Source organism: Anguilla anguilla, chromosome 1 (assembly GCF_013347855.1).
Source record: "Anguilla anguilla isolate fAngAng1 chromosome 1, fAngAng1.pri, whole genome shotgun sequence".
NCBI lineage: Eukaryota > Metazoa > Chordata > Actinopteri > Anguilliformes > Anguillidae > Anguilla > Anguilla anguilla.
The window spans coordinates 32354561-32371427 of NC_049201.1; the positions used below are offsets into that span (position 1 = coordinate 32354561).

At 41.6% G+C, this 16867-nt stretch overlaps 1 protein-coding gene across 2 annotated transcripts in view; it reads left to right on the forward strand.

The window, feature by feature from the left end:
- Positions 1–15659, forward strand: part of ccdc180 (coiled-coil domain containing 180) — an 89277-nt gene extending 73618 nt beyond the window's left edge. For both annotated transcript variants that reach the window (XM_035429967.1, XM_035429977.1), the window contains 14 exons: positions 2107–2205; positions 8672–8755; positions 9524–9711; positions 9823–9893; positions 10493–10604; positions 11251–11328; positions 11435–11504; positions 11671–11815; positions 12165–12325; positions 12409–12546; positions 13297–13408; positions 13960–14053; positions 14317–14458; positions 14941–15659. In XM_035429967.1, the coding sequence (XP_035285858.1) occupies positions 2107–2205; positions 8672–8755; positions 9524–9711; positions 9823–9893; positions 10493–10604; positions 11251–11328; positions 11435–11504; positions 11671–11815; positions 12165–12325; positions 12409–12546; positions 13297–13408; positions 13960–14053; positions 14317–14458; positions 14941–15075 (1629 nt within the window). In that variant the 3' untranslated portion in view covers positions 15076–15659. The remainder of the gene's footprint in view (positions 1–2106; positions 2206–8671; positions 8756–9523; positions 9712–9822; positions 9894–10492; positions 10605–11250; positions 11329–11434; positions 11505–11670; positions 11816–12164; positions 12326–12408; positions 12547–13296; positions 13409–13959; positions 14054–14316; positions 14459–14940) is intronic.
- The last annotated feature ends 1208 nt before the right edge of the window (positions 15660–16867 follow it).

Genomic DNA, 16867 nt, shown 5'->3' on the forward strand with positions numbered 1-16867 from the left:
GATTCTGACATCCACACCCTGTACGAAAAAATCATGAATACAGGGGAAGTGGTTGTCAGTCCTTCTACAAGATTCACCATTTTGGAAGACAAAGTCTACAGAGTGGTACAGCTACCTCATCAAATCTTGTACCAGGTATACATCCTCTTACCTATGCATCAGCAACTTCTCCATAATTTCCACAAGGATCCCTTAGCTGGCCATCTGGGAAGATTTAAAACATACAAAAAGTTACAAGCCCTTGTATACTGGCTCAAGATGAGCTTAGATGTGAAACATCATGTTCAATGTTGCCAAGTATGTCAACTCTACAAACCTGAGAGCAGGAAGCCTCCATGTAAACTGCAGCATACAGTGGTCCAACGTCCGTGGGAGATTCTTGGGGTTTACCTTATGGGACCATTTCCAAGAAGCTCCAATGGGTACCTGCACCTCCTTGTCTTTGTGGATTACTATTCTCGGTGGGTTGAGCTCTTTCCTCTTCGAAAAGCTACAGCAAAGTCAGTGTCCCAACTGCTGAACAGAGAAATCCTAACACGCTGGGGTGTGCCGGAATTCATTCTCTCAGATCAGGGTTCACAATTTGTGTCCTCAGTCTTTGAGGAAACCTGCAAGCAGTGGAATCTCAAACAGAAAAGGACTTCAGCATACCATCCACAAACAAACATAACAGAGAGAATAAACCAGAACCTAAAAACCATGATTGCTTCTTATGTTGAGGAAAAACACAAGACCCTGGGAATAAGTACTTACCTGAGTTTCGCTTTGCTTTAAACTCAGCGGTGCATGAGTCTACTGGAGTAACACCAGCAGAGCTCAACTTAAACCGCCACATCAGAGGTCCCATGGATGTGGTTCTCAACCCAAACCTTTGCTCTCCTGATATGCCTGCCTATTCAAAAGCCACTCAAATAACAGAATTCAAACAAATGGTATCTGAGAATCTGAAGAAGGCAAAGCAACGTCAGAAGCGAAACTATGATAAGAAAAGGAGGGATGGAACTTTTGCTGACAAAGATTGTGTCTGGCTTTGGACTCACCCTTATTCAAAGGCAGACAAGTCTTTTACTGCAAAGTTGGCACCCAAATGGAAGGGTCTATACTATGTGGTCCGCCAGGTTGGTCCTCTCAACTACAAGGTAGTGTTGGAAGACACTGGAGAAGACCTTAGGGTCGTCAATGTAGCCGGACTTGCTACCCTTCAGCTGAGGAACTGGAAAGGGAACAGTGTCGCCGTGTCCTTGAAATCTTTGAAGAGGAGAGCGATGAAGAAGATTTCCATGGTTTCCCTGCCTCAGATCTGTCACAACAGAATGTTAAAGCTGATTCAGATTCAGATAAATAAAGCCTTCCCATGTTCAGGCTTTTCACAAGGGGGAAGGAGTGTGATGACCTGGGCTTAGCTGCCCCAGCGCCGCACTTAACCACGCCTGTTTAGACTGATTACCTCCCTGGTTTCCGCTGTTACATGGTCCAGCCCATAAAAATATGGTGACAAAGTCAAAAATGGCGGCGGACTGTGAGTTGGAAAAATGGTCTGTGCGCAGCTGTAGCTCCGAATCCCTGTGTTAATCAATGCAAAGTTTGAGGTAGTAATCGTCCCTCATGCGGTCTAACGCGGTTCTGTGGGTTTGACTTGACTGAAGCTGATCTTATATGTCAGGAGACAGACCTGACTGGCACCCCAATTTTTCATTCAATTCATTCAAACCGTCACAAAATGCAGTGACAATGTAGCGGGACCACTATAATTAATTTTATTCAGGGGACACACCAATCCTCACTGACTAATGGAGAGACACAAAGCATTAAACCGCCCTGATTGACGCTTTTTTCTTATTAACACCACCCCCTGACACGCACACACACCACACACACAAACATACAACTGTATCTGTGTGATGATGCATGTTGGCATCACCTACCTTCTGCCATTTTCAACTGTAATGTGCACATTTCATTCACAATTTCAGTGGGCACCACCTCCATTTGGTTAAAAAACCAACACTGATGTCAGTAACAACTATTTCATTTCAGAACTTTTTCAGTTTAGCTTTACTTTCCATGTTATCAGTTTCTGTGCAATTTTGTTCCTCTGTTTCACAGGTTACAAAGAGCAACATGCAGAAGAAGAACCTGGATGACATGCTGATGCAGTTAGAGAGCATGATGAAGGCATGTGCCAGACCTGACTCTGAGGAAAAGGTAACGCCAACTTCAACATCAAGAGTTCTAAATATCAATTCTTTAGAAATGCTGTAGCTACTAAAACCAACAGAGATAGTTAACCCTTTAACTGACACTCATTGAAATAGGTGATGAAAAAAATATTCAAACATAAATACCTATCACTAGAGCACCAAATAACAATGTCTAACAGTTTTTTTCATAACTTGACCCTTTTTTTTAAAAGAAATTATAGACCTCTACCGTACGGTTGAGATGTCAGTTTATGGTAAAAGATGCTATTCACAAATTGCTATATTTCTGAACATTTTTCCTGAAACACAGTCATATTAATCTCTCTTTAAAACCTTCAAACAGTTTATTGCTTTTTTTACACTCCATCAACATATTTTTGGCCTGTAAATTTCCCATCAATTACAATGGCTAGGTGCACAAATCTGTATATATTGACATATACTGCGTCATATGGCATTTCTGCTTTAAAATCAGGCACTGTTTGATTGTATTGTCTGAGATTTCCTGTTCTTGTGCCTTTGTTGGCAACCATGACCTCATCGATACTTTGTTTTTGGTCAGCTGGGAGGAGAAGACACTGTCTTCTCAACATGTCAAAAATGGGCCTGATTTTATAGAACCTGTCGATAGTGTTTCCACAGTCTGCATTGTCAGCAAAGTGGATGAACATGCGCAGTGCCTGGAACCTGCGTAGTGGCATGATGTCGGCAACCAGAGCAAAGCGGCTCTCTGGATTCCAGTAATCCTCCAGGGACGGGAACGGGAACACACCTGTGTATAGCAATATGGCTGAATACTCTTGAATCTCTTTTGGATTTGTTTTAATGGGAAATCCAAGCTGTTGAGCAGAGTAGAGGTTTGTCTGCTCACTTATGCGGTGCACCATTTCATCAGTAAATAGCATGGAAAAGTAAAATAATGGTGTCTGAACCTTAATAATTTCTGGGGGTATTGTGAGGGAGTGAGGAATCTTGGAGACCAAACGCGACTGAGCAGGGATTCTCTAAGCTATCCACCTGAGCGGAATAACCACTAAGTCTCGTAGAGACAAAAGGATAGGGGAAAAAAAATAAAGAAAAGAACAATACTCCTAGGGGAGACTATCCAAAAGAAAAAGCTTTAGGGGCCCGAGAACAGGGTGAAAAAACTAAGGCTTAAGGAGTATTGAGTAAAACAAAACAACAGTCTGAAAGAAAGGAGAACGTGAAAACTTTAATAAAACAGCCCTCGCCCAGGGAACTGTCAAAAGAATCACTAGAGAGTAGTACAAAGGAGCAAGGACAGTGGTGCTAACTTTGTAGCCCATAATCCAATCACTGCCAAGTTCAGTTCTGCAGTAACTCTTTGCGTGAACAAAGGACGTAAAAGAGGAACTGATCTAGTACTGAACAAACACAGAATCTATTACCAAACAGACTAAGTTACCGACTTTCGTGTAACGCAAGTGACACTAAAGCGAGGCTTAATGGTTTGCTTGGGGTTTAAATAGAGCGCCAACAGGTGCAAATCGTAAACAAAGATTTGCACGCCTATAATTCAATCAAGGAAAAAGCCCGTAATAACTGAAGAAAAGGCGCAGGACAAAACCAATGGCCGTAATAAATGAAGAAATGACACAGGATGGAAAAGAAATGGTGATAACACCCAAAACCATGACAGGTATAGGTTCTGGAAACTTGACTGAAGTGATATCCACTTTCCTCTAGTGATGGACGAGAATGAACAAACATCTTTTTGAACGACTCTTTTTAGTGTCCGGTATGTACCGGGTCAGCCTGTTGAACATCCGAGTGCTCATGAATCGGACTCTCCCTGCATTTTTCCAGAACTGCTGCCTGCTACGGTAGGTGCAGCGCTCGAAGCATAGCAAACGGAACAACCAATGAGCGAGTTGAATCGGACTTGACTCAAGACAGACAGCCTGCACTCACTGAACGAGTTTGAATGAACCGGTCTCTCAAACTATCGGACGTCAATGAATGAGCGAGTTGAATCGGACTTGAGTCAAAACAGGCAGCCTGCACTCACTGAACGAGATCGATTGAACCGGTTTCTCGAACTAGGACGTCTGCTACTTGCCCCTCAAAAAGAACGACAAATCGTTGGTCTGTCACATTTCTGTAACATCATATTGAGCTTACATAGCCTACCTACATACAAGGATGCAGAATCAAGGTGTTAAAATGAATATTTTATCTTTATTAATGTAAACTTATACATGATGAATGGTAATGCATTGAAGAGAAGTTTGGTGGGGCGTGCAGCACTAGTTGTCAAACGTGCATGTACAATAACGGAGTGTCACGGAGAAACTGACGCCATTTTTTAGAAAAAGTATCAAAGCTCGAGAGGTTCGAAAGGTTCGATACATTTACATGTATCAACTCGAAGGAACTGGTACTGTGAAAAGAATCGGTCCGCCCCCCACTATTTTCCTCCACAATTTTCTTTTCTCAGCACTTTTGGGGGTAACAGAAAACTGATCTGTGACCTGCACAAGCTGATTTTTGGTTACCTTTCTCCTGGGGGCACTGTCTGAGTGTGTATCAGAGTCACTAAGCTCAGGGATTTGTAACTCTTCAACTGTGTCACCTGTGTGCCTTGGCACATAGTCAGGATAATCAAAGTCCTAATCACTGTCCTCTGTGTCTGACTCCTCTGGATCAAGGGGGACCCTTTCCTCTGCCATAGAAAAATTTGGTGTCCATCACTAAGAATGAAACAATGAAGAGATCTCAATACACTGCACTACATGTTTCCCCTTAACATATATGTGCATACTAAGGCATATGTTGACATATAATGTAATAGGATAATATTGTGTTTTAGTAATATAATCTAATTTCATTGTATTTGTTCACTTTTTCCACTCAAACATCTTCCTACCATACTAACTACTATGCTAACATCTGCCCTGCCTCATGGTCATTTCTACCCCTTACCGACATATCAACCGCATGGTTGAGCATGTTTTTGTAACATTCTGGCACAATGGATTTTTAACATTTTTGATATTTAATATCATATTCCTATTCTTTAAGGTCTCTTCTATCTGAAAAACATCATGGTTTATCCCTTACCTGCCAAATTCCTGCTTTATGCCCTAATCTTTGGGGAGTGATTTGTGGTGCTGCCTCTGTCGTCAGAGTGGGGAAAGTGCGGGAACTGCTGCTCCGAACAGTGTTGAAATAAGATACTCTTTATGCAGATTGATTAAGGGGGGTTGGAGCCCCACACCAATCAGGATGCTGGGCAGATTTTTTTTCACTGTCAAAGTCAGCTCTACCGCATGGTTGAGAAGTCAGTTTAATACAAAAAACCCTTGTATGTTCTCAAAACTTGTCAGCTACCTGAGAGATTAAGGTTCAACTGCCTTAAACAATGAATGATACAGACAGAGACAAGTGATAGTCACAAAATAAATTCATTAAAGAAGATACCAAACCACAGGTTGTTTTTCCCAACGTACTGAAATCTCAAGAAAACCACAACAGAAGATTCAGGGTATTAGCCTTGTGGCAAGATGAGTGCCACCCCTCCTACCTTCCAACACACACTCACGGGAGACAGACAGTTTCTTTCAGCACTTCATGCTCGTTTATCTTAGCCGACCAGCTTTTTAGACAATTTACACAGACACAGGTTTCTCCGTTCTTACAAACAGTCTTTTCTTTCCGGCGTCAGCTGTCTCAAGACTCCCGGTCTCGGCCTTTTAAAAACCCCAGACTCACTGTTGAAAACAATTAGAGGCAATCAGTGCAATCAAACAATTAACAATTATCGGCGCTGATTACCTCCGCCGTACAGTTGTGACGCTGGATCCGAGAGCCGCTCCTGTCACTCTCTCTACAGCCCACGCCAAACCACGCCCACCCTACCACAAGCCTCTTTCTAACAAGACCAAACATTAATGTGTTAGGAGGCCATTCAGCTCAGTTATTGAATACCAACAGAAGTGATACTTGTCAGCCATACCATGTTGGCCTATGCTTGGAACTGGAACTGCTTTTAAAAATGCTAATTCCAAACTGGCAGACCTCAACAACTATTATCTATGTAGATATTAAGACTTTCAATTAAACCCTAATAACCCCTGTCTGGCCCCACTGTAAGCTATTCGGCAGCTGTGGTAGGGATCTCCCCCTCCAAGACCCACATGTCAATGCCTTGCTTTTCCCCCAGTTAATCCTTGCTGTGGAGATGCTCTCATAAGCCCTGAGGCTATCCTTCAACACCTGTTACATCATCAGCATATGCCAACAACTTTACCGCCTTAGAAGCACTAGTCCCTAGGACTAACACCCCCCTTAACCTCCTTGTACCATTGCCAAAAAGGTTCTACCACTGAGGTATACAATTTACCAGACAATGGGCATACCTGTCATATCCCCCTCTCCACTCATAATGGTTTACTCAACCCACCTCCCACTTTAACCAAGCATGATGCACCCTTATACAGCAGCCGCACTAAAGATATAAAAGATTCCCCAAACCCAAAAGCCTTTAACGTGCTATACAAGTAATTGTGATCTACCCGGTCAAAAGCCTTCTCCTGATCTAAGGAGACCATCCCAAAATCCACCTGATCACACCGTGCCAAATCCATCATGTCTCTTATTAAAAACAAACTGTCCATTATGTAGCAGTCTGGAACATAATATGATTGGTCCATATGCACCAGCTACACCAAGTGGATCCTCAGCCAATTGGCGAGGGCCTTGGACAAATTCTTATTGTCTGTACAAAGAAGTGCCACCGGCCACCAATTCTTCAATGAACACAAGTCCCTTTTTTTCAGTAGGAAAGTGAGGACTGCCCGGCGACAGCTGGCCGGAAGTTCTCCCGCCTCCGTGCACTCCAGCAGCATCTCATCTCATTTCCTTAGTCATATACTGTACATTGAGCCATCTCCCATCTGACTAGCTGACATTTCAGATACTGAGGAAGAATCTGACATTCCGCCGTCATCTTTGTCCATCTTCCACCCGTTCCTCCGGGCCTACTCCACCCAACTCCGTTTCCCCCATCTCAGCCTCATCCTCTGGGGCCGCTGAAATTACACTCCCTGCCTTAAATTTACACTCTTCTGTCTTTTTCCTCTATCCCTTATACTGGCCTCACCCCCCTAAAACCGAGATATCTTTATTTGCACCATTCTTTTTCCTTAATTTTGCGTTTACCTCACTTTTTACACTTCTCTTCAGTGATCTTCTGGGTTTTCCTATTCCCGAACCAGACGCTAACTCCACTCCCAGAGCATCCCCTTCCCCCGGCTCCTTGCACACCCAAGCTGACACAGTCCCCGCCGTCTGTTTGGCTCCGTCATAATTCGCCTCCGTAGCGCTGTCCTCATTTCCCTTCTCCATAATAAGCCTCGCTTCTTACATATGTTCACCATTATGCCCTATCTGTGGCTGGGTTTTGTGCGAGCGAGCAAACCATTTGTGGCCATTATCTTCACACTTGAAGCAGCGCAAGCTGTCAGTCGATGCAAACACCATGTATGAACTTTCGACAACGGAATCATTTTTAACGAGTTGGTGAATTTTCCGAACCTAGCCAATTCTCTTTCAATTACTTTGTTATTTATGAAGGCGGGCACGTTAGAAAAAACTACTTTAGTGGCCAGCGCTTAAAGTGGGGCTATTGGCACAAAAATTTATTTTACCCAAATATTCTATAATCCTAGCCACCAAGTTTTCCTTTTTGAGGAAAACTACTATGGCTTTGTTCATCCTAGATGCTGAGTAAATCTGCTCACAGTCCACCTGTTCCCTGACTGCTAACAACATGTCCTCTACCGAGGCACTACTGTCCAGCACGCATCTGAACCCATGCCGGAGGGACTGCACTTCCCCATCCGACTGAGAAGCTATCACGCCCTACCCCTCCCTTTCCACCCCCCCAAAACCCCTAAAAAACCCATACAACCAAATCACACCACCCTAACACCAGTTTAATCAATTAAATAAACAATACTCAATAACTAAACCAACCTACTGTCGACAGGATTTTTTTTTAAAGAGCACTGAAAAGGCAGAAAGACAGAGAAAGCCCTCCACACATCCTCTCAGCTGAGAAAGAGAGCGAGAGAGAGAGAGAGAGAGAGAGATAGCAGGCATTCCTACAGTCAAAGAAAGCAGGCTACTTTATAAGTTGTGGACTAAGAGAGTTTGTCCTATGAAATTATATTGTCTCTCTCTCTAAGGCGATAATCTAAAAACTGCATATCTGACAGTTATTTTATCTGATTCCTTCTATTTTTCTTATGTAGTGTACTATACAATTGTTAATTCTTTGAAAATCCCACTAAAATATGTTTAGATCAAACACTCTGAAAGCTGTAATACTCTCTTGCATCATAAAATCTGCTGAGGTGCATTAAATGTGTTGGCTGTATTCCAGTCCTGATTATATTTGTTCTTAGGGGTCGTTGTAATGGGGTGATATTCTACATGTATCCTTGAAGGTGGCGGTAGATGACGTGAACACTCTTGCCTGCTCTATCATGGAGGAGCTGAAGAAAAGGTGCCAGTACCTGGAGTGCTCTCTGGTGAGTGCATGTGTGAGAGTCTGTCTTTAGAGAGACTGGGAAAACATGCAATAATTAATTTAAGCATAAAGAAGTGCGCAATTCTATCCCAGTGGATCATCATCTGGTCAGTATTTGTCTGGCCTAACAAAGACCCACTGAAGGGTTGTCACACAATGGAAAGTTTGTTTTAGAAGCATAAATGATATGCAAGATCTGACAGTTCTTATGTCTTCTCTGCACAGCATCAGGGTCTCTGTAACTTTCTTATTACAACAAGCCTTTGTGGAACTTTGTACTTAATGTAACTTCGATTCTCAGAACACGTTGAACAAACGTGACATTTCAATAATTAAATTCAGAACATTAAAAAAAATGTAACTGATTTCTTAACATCTGTGATGTTTTTCATGGCTAAATCATAATCATCTGGGGATATTACCCATAAGATTGCGACGTACAACGTCGGAACATTTTTCTGTGGCGTTTACAGAACTTTTTGGAACAACGAATGTTCTAGGACTGTTGAGGGAATATTTTGTCATAATGTTATCTAACGAGTAAATGTAAGAACTGTTATAAAAAAAACTGTAATGTTTCCCATCAATCCTGAAAAGAGACCTCGAGGAGGGAATGATCTGGCTTTTATCACATTTTTTATCAGCATGACTTGTTGAAAAGGTGCAATTTAAATTATTCACATTCTATATGATATACAGACTTCCCTGTTTGCAATGGGGGGATGAAATGTGAGGAATTGTGGGGGTTGTGTTCCTCACTTGTCTGCAGGACCCCTCAGTGTCGGTCCCGAGGCCAGACTCCCCCTTGCAGGGCGCCTTTGCAGTGGCAGTTCGCCCCAAATCCCGCCGGCAGGACAAGCCAAGCAGCCCTGCCACTGACAGCCTCCTCCAGCCGAGCCGCATGGGTGTGCCCATCACAGATGATGCTGCCATGGGCGTGGTCCGGGGCCTGCTGAGGTGAGGGGATGGAGCCAGGAACAGTGAAGGAGGGAAGGCTCCTGCTGGGAAAAGACTTGGGGAATAAACATGAAATTAGACACTTAGACACTTTTTATCATCTGTCTTTAGAATCAGCAAACAGAAGGCCAGTGAGGATGTCCACACAGAATCATCCGATAGAGGCCTGGCACTTACAAGAGGTAACATCAGTCTGTTATGAAAACCAAGGACAGATACACTGTAGAAAGATCAGTGTCTGTTATGTGCACTAAGGACAGACACTGTAACATCAGTGGCTGATATGAGTAGCAAGGACAGATACAGTAAGGTAATTGTCTTATATGAGCACCAGTAACCGATACAGTAAGATCAGTGTCTGATATATGCACCAATAACAGATACAGTAAGGCCAGTGTCTGATATGAGCACCAATGTCAGATACAGTAAGGTCAGTGTCTGATATGAGCACCAATGTCAGATGCAGTAAGTTCAGTGTCTGATATGACAGATGCAGCAAGATCAGTGTCTGATATGAGCACCAATGACAGATACAGTAAGATCAGTGTTTGATATGAGCACCAATGACAGATACAGTAAGATCAGTGTCTGATATGAGCACCAATGACAGATACAGTAAGATCAGTGTCTGATATGAGCACCAATGACAAATACAGTAAGATCAGTGTCTGATATGAGCTCCAATGACAGATACAGTTAGATCAGCATCTGGTATGAGCACCTTGGGTTCACTGCAAGATAGAACATTTGTATCTGGGATTCTCTGACTTATTCTTTTCAGACAGACTGGCTGCAATGTCTGCAGGGCATCGACAGCGCGGAGGGGGTACACCTGTTGCGCCATTGCTTGAGAGGCAGCTCAGGAGGTCTGCAGAGTCAGTCAGCTCCCAGAGGTTAGAGGTCACCTCCTCTGCAAGTTTTGTTTTGATGTTAACACACACTCTCACATAACGTGGATAAGAGAACAATGGTGGAAGACTATTCTGAAGAAGAGGTATTCAAAATGTGCAGTGTACTTAGTGTACTTGGCTACCTACAGATAAAGGGAAACCATTTTTTGCAGGCCAGTCATATGGAGTTTAGTGTATTCAAGTTTTATAGTATTTATCTGTACCTTCCAATATCATGTTTAATTCCTTGGACATTTATTAATAATATCTTAATAATAACAATTAAAATAACAATAATAATAATAATTATTGTTATTTTTATTGTTTATTATTATTATTATTATTATTATTAATAATAATAATAATAATAATAATAATAATAATAATAATAATAATAATATTATGTTTAGAGCATATTTCATGCAAAAATGCAATGCAAAGCCCAAAGTACTTTATAAATCAGAGGAAATATTTTGCTTTAGCATTTAACCTGGAACTTAAATTACTTGTCAAAAATTGTTGTGCTATAAGAACTTCAACTCTGCATGTGATGACTGCATTAGTAGCTTTCTTATTCAGTCCTTTGGGTAAGAGTGTATGATGGTACTTGCAATTGTCATAATTTGATTAATTGTCTGGTGTGTGATAGCGTGCAAAGATTGTCAAAGCTCTCTTGCTCCGACAAGAGATTCCAGGTGTTTGGGACCAGTCCAGATGAAAAATGCATGTGAGTGGCACTTAATTTCACTCTGTTTTCATTGTTTTCATTGTACTTCATTAAAAGTCTGTAGTGTCTTCTGTGACATGTTAAATAGATTGTGTTTTTCTTTCAGCATGGGTTTTAATGGCTTGATCACTAACATTTTGTGGAAGGCCAATGATCTTCTGCTTTCTGTAGCTGAGGTAGTAACAATAAGTTTCATAAATACATTTCAAATTTCATACAAAGAGTTTTATTTCCATATAAAGTAAATAATTTGTAAATGGTTTGCTGCATTCATTTTGTCGAATATTACTAAATAGAGCCATTATTAAATACACTATGCATTTTGTTACTGACATTTATTAGGAGTTCTACAAGAAGAAGGATCGTCGGCCAGTCACACGACCACAGCATCTACAGGAGACATTTGAGCAGTGTGCTGAGGAGATAAACAAGAGGCTTCTGATCTATCAGAGCCAAACACGGGAGTATCACAATGGCTGCCTGCAAGGTCAGCCTGGCCTTCTGCCACCACTGATTGATGTACAAGGGCATGAGTGGAGTTTATTGTGTGTGTGTGTGTGTGTGTGTGCAGTGTTGAATGTCAAATTATGAAGGCACATTTAAACACAGAAATAAGTGCTTTGCCTCTCAAAATGATATAAAAGTTGATTTTTTATCAGTCAAAAAAATTACTTATGGGTCTGTGTTTTTGTGTGTTCAGATGCTGTTCTCCCCCAGGTCACACGCAGAGTGGGGAGTGATTTACAGGAATGTGCCTGGACTATCTTGACTGTTTTGTATAGAGCCACGGGGTGAGCTGAATGGAAGTGACCACTCTTCCTCTGGCTCTGTTTCAGACTTTAAGGAGCAGCTGAGCCGTTCTGAGGAGCACCTGTCCCAGGTTCCCATGCTACTGCTCTCACACCTTGGGGAACAGCACCTGGAGCAGCTAAGCCAAGACACTGTCCAGATCTACCACAGCCTGGAGCTTGTCCAGTGTGGGAGTGAGAACAGAAAGGTACCGATTTTACAGGCTGCAGACTCCACTACCCACAATGCTTTCTGTGAGAATGCCTTTGTGACTGTATGATTGCCCTGCAGAGGGAGCACAGCAAGCAGTTGTGTGTGCGCTTGGGACACCCTGCCCACGAGGAGGAGCTGAAGAGCCTGTGTGTGGTTGAGGAGAACAGACAGGTCGAGCAGGACAACACCATCCACCGGTTCAAGCTTGAACTGCAGGTCAGTCCTGGTATAAACACTGACCTGGATAACAGAACACTTATGCAAAAACAAATCAGAAGTCATTTATGCAAAAATGATGTACAGGACATGGTTTCATAATATGTAACTACAGAACATGTGTATGTGTGTGTGTGTATATATATATATATATATATATGTAGTTTATAAAAATGACCAGGCAAGGATGTAAAGAATAAATGTCAGAATTAATGAAAAACAATAATTTTATTTCACAGAAGAATAGGTGTCAACATTATTGTTTGTGTACCCTCCTTTTGCAACAATAACACTACTGAGTTGTCTTCTACTGTCTACTGTAAAAGTGTGGCTATGGTCAGATCAGGCGTCTGCGGACGCACAAACTGAGAATATGCTGAACTTGTTATCCTTTAACTACATGGGCAGCATATAATTGGCGGTGGGTATGCAGTGTGGAAAATAGTGAGAGTTGGAGTCATGTGAATCCCCCGATTCACGTGACTGCCATCTCCTCCTGGCATCGGCAGGAAGGGTTGCAGGGAGAGATCAACAAGTTCACTTGAGTTTGAGGTTAGGAAAAATTGAGGAAACGGGTACTAAATGTTTGTCTCGTTTGGTACCTATTCCAAGATAGATTGACTGCTTGCTAACTAAATTTCCTGCTACATACCTGATTTGGATGATTAAATGTGTTGGATGATGCCAGTGTCATGGTTGTGCAATAGCAGTGCATTGACAGAGGTGACAGTGGTGACTCTTTCCTTTCAGGCATGTGTGAGGAAACACGGTGAGGAGTTTGTTGCCATGGTGGCCTCAGCAACAGAAAAACTCTTCTTTCAGATGGACAATCTCCTGACTGTTGATGAGGTCCAGGCTGGTCGTGAGTATCTGTCAACGGCAAGCTGACAGTAGTCTGACACTCTGAGGCTGAGTTTATCACAACAGTATTTATGACCCCCAAGATCAAATAAAACTCATAGTATAGCACAGTGTAATGTATATTTTTAAATAGTAATGCACAATAGTAGAGTCGTTTCCAAACTAAAACGAGCTCAAAACCTACTTAAAGAGCAAATATCTTTCCTCTGATCCACCCCTTATTTTATTTACATGTGCATAATGGCATGTATATAATGATGCATGTGACCAGAATAGTGTCCTTGACAGGTCTGCATATTATTTGGAAATATATGATATATTGTTATTTTATCATGTTTAAGAACCACAGTAGTACAATACCTTATGTTGTATGTAAGTACAGCTTAGTACATTATAGTGAAGATACACAAGGGGTGCATTTCTTTTAAATCCTGGTTTGTGCAATGGTTTTCTCTGCTATTTTATCACTGACATTTGTGTTATGCTTTGTATTAAGTTAACAGTTAACCTGTCAGTCTGCAGCCTGGTGTTCTGTCATTTCCTGTCCTTTAGAAACTAAGAAGGAAACCCTCGCTATGCTAATTCGTCAGAAAGAATCTGGAGTTTTATTGAAGGAGAAAGAGCCCCAGATACAGAGAGGAATCAGGTGAATTCACTTTGTCACTCCATGCTGCACGTAAACCATGCTTTATTTAAAATCTCCAAATGCCTTGCAGATCTCTTCTGTATGCAAACTACTGTGGATAACGTTAAATTTCTGACCTCTAAAGATCAGATAATATTTTTCTGCTATCACCAAGGTGAATGAAAAAATAAAAAGTACTGGATTTTAGAATATCATCCATTTTTGGAGAAAAGGAAGGAAAACATTTATCTGAAAAAGTTTTAAAGTCTGACTGCCTCTGACAGGACCTGGCCAGGGGTGTGTTACTTTGAGACAGAGGGTGACGAGACTGTGGGAAATACCTGTAGAAAAACGGCTTCAGTCACTACAGTCAAAACCACGCTGGGTCACCTGGCCACACATGAAGCACGGGACGTCGTTTACCAGGTAGTTCAAGGATGAGCCACAAATGTGCCAGCCCCCCAGCAGGGCATTTAATCCCCACAGGCTTGACTACTCAATTAACAGTTTGTTACAATTCAGGGGTTGCAATTGTGGCTGGAACTAAAACCAGAATACACAAGGTGTCCCATGACCAAGTTTGAAGATGTTCAGCAGGATGCATCACTTAACTGCAATGTTTGCACTTACTGTATAATTGAGGTCAGTAGTGAAGTGGCCTAAATTAGGGGTTTAAACACCTTCAGGGGAGACTCTACTGTAGTTTTAATATAGTAATTTGCGCAAAAACATCATTACAGTAGCAAAAGCCTTCTTCCTCCCCTTAACTGTAGCTTTGACATTTGATAAGATGTAAGATTGTGAATGCTGTAAGATGTAAGACTGTAAATGTCAGAGAATAGTGGGCAGTCAATGCTCACAATAATAAAATTTAACCGGACTTCCCTTGTCTGTCCTTGTGAGAACAGAGTTACAGGCAACGGTATGAGGAGGAGCTAGCTCGGGCAGAAGAGGAGAGCGGCACACAAATGAAGCAGGCTGAACGCTGGAAACAGCACTGGAAACACTCAGTGGAGACCCTCATCAAGTTGTACTCTTTGTGAACCTGTGGAGGACTGGGCTCAACCATAAACACACACAAACACACACACACCGTTCCCTGGAGTAATAACACTGTATAAAGTGTTTTTCTAAGATTTATTTATGGACCTTTTCATTATCACTAGCACTGCATAAGCGTAATGCATTCATTGCATGTTTTAAGTCACATGTACTTTTCAGAAATAGAACCAAAATGAAAGTTCAGAAACACAACTTTGCATGAACAATCAAGACTATTAAAAAAAAAAGGTCTTAAGCACTTAACAGCAAGCTGCACCATTGTCTCACTGGTGCAGTGAACCGTGAGATTGAAATGCAGTGAGGGTACCATCTGCAGGTCCTTACAATGTGGAGTCAATGGTCTGCTCACTGCCTGGGCAGCAGTGCAAAAGTGGTTGACAGATGTGATTAAGAGGAAAACTAATACGGAATTGAGAATTTATTTTATTGATCATGGAGGCAATATGTGTAGTAGGGCCATGTACTGGTTTACTAGCCAAAACAAATATTGTGGTGAAATTAGCAATAAACCTTTTGCAAAACATTCAGGATTAGGATAAATCACAATAAAACTCCTTTAAAAAGCTGCAGTGGATGACAAAGTTCATTGAAATTGTGTTTTACTGACAACCTTCCTTGTGAATGTGTATGGGTTTGCCATGCTGTTTCCTTTTACCTTCTGGTTTTGAGTATCGGGACCACTTACTGACCACATGCAAAAGAATCGGGTTAGGATCAGAGGTCAGGAAAGTTGTGGATAACGCTCTATCAACAGTTTGTAAAATGAGACGGTGTGAATATATATAAATGCTGTTACTGATCAATGATCGACTGATTTCTATGATTAGTTCAGTGTCATTTGTCTGCCAATGTGACCCACATTCCTGATGTGTTTTTTGGAAAGGCACCCTCAGCATCTTGGGTGCTTTACTGAGCCTGAATTACAAATGAGTACAATGACCCAGTTTGGTCATTTCACATTTAATACAAGATTGCAGAGGGCTTACAAGTTCCTCAAATAGAGGGAACATATGAACCACTGTGCTGCTAACCTGCATTTATCTGTATCATGTACAGTTGAGGCCATAAGCTTAAGTACACCTAGGCTAAAATATTCAAACTCAAGTTTTCATAACTCCGCACATTTCATGTTACCATACATTTCTTTTGGCAAGTCAATTAGGGCATCTCCTTTGTTCACATCAGAAGTAATTTTAATACAATCAAAGACAGATTTATTCCAGCTGTAATTCACTATATCAAAATTCCAGTGGGTCAAAAGTTTACATACACCAAGTTGACTGTCTCTTTATACAGTCCGGAAGATTCAAGAAATTGATGTAATGACTTTTTAGAAGCTTCTTATTGGCCAATTGTCATAATTAGGAGTTAATTGAGAGTTAATTGCCACCTTTGGCTGTATTTAAGGGCCTACCTTTAGAGCCACTGCCTTTTTGCCCTTGATACCATGGGAAAATCCAAGCAACTCAGCCAAGACCTCAGAAAACAAATTGTGGACCTCCACAAGTCCGGTTCCTCCTTAGGAGCAATTTCTGAACAACTGAAGGTACCACAAGCATCTGTACAAACAATTGATTGCAAATATAAAAATCTTGGGACCACACAAACACTGCATCATTCAGGAAGGAGGCACAAATGAACTCCCACGGCAGAACAAACTTTGGTCTGAAAGGTTCAACTGAACCCCAAGACAATAACAATGGAACTTGTGAAGAGTTGGAGGCATCAGTTACCAAAGTATCTACATCTACTATTAAGAGGATCCTACATCGC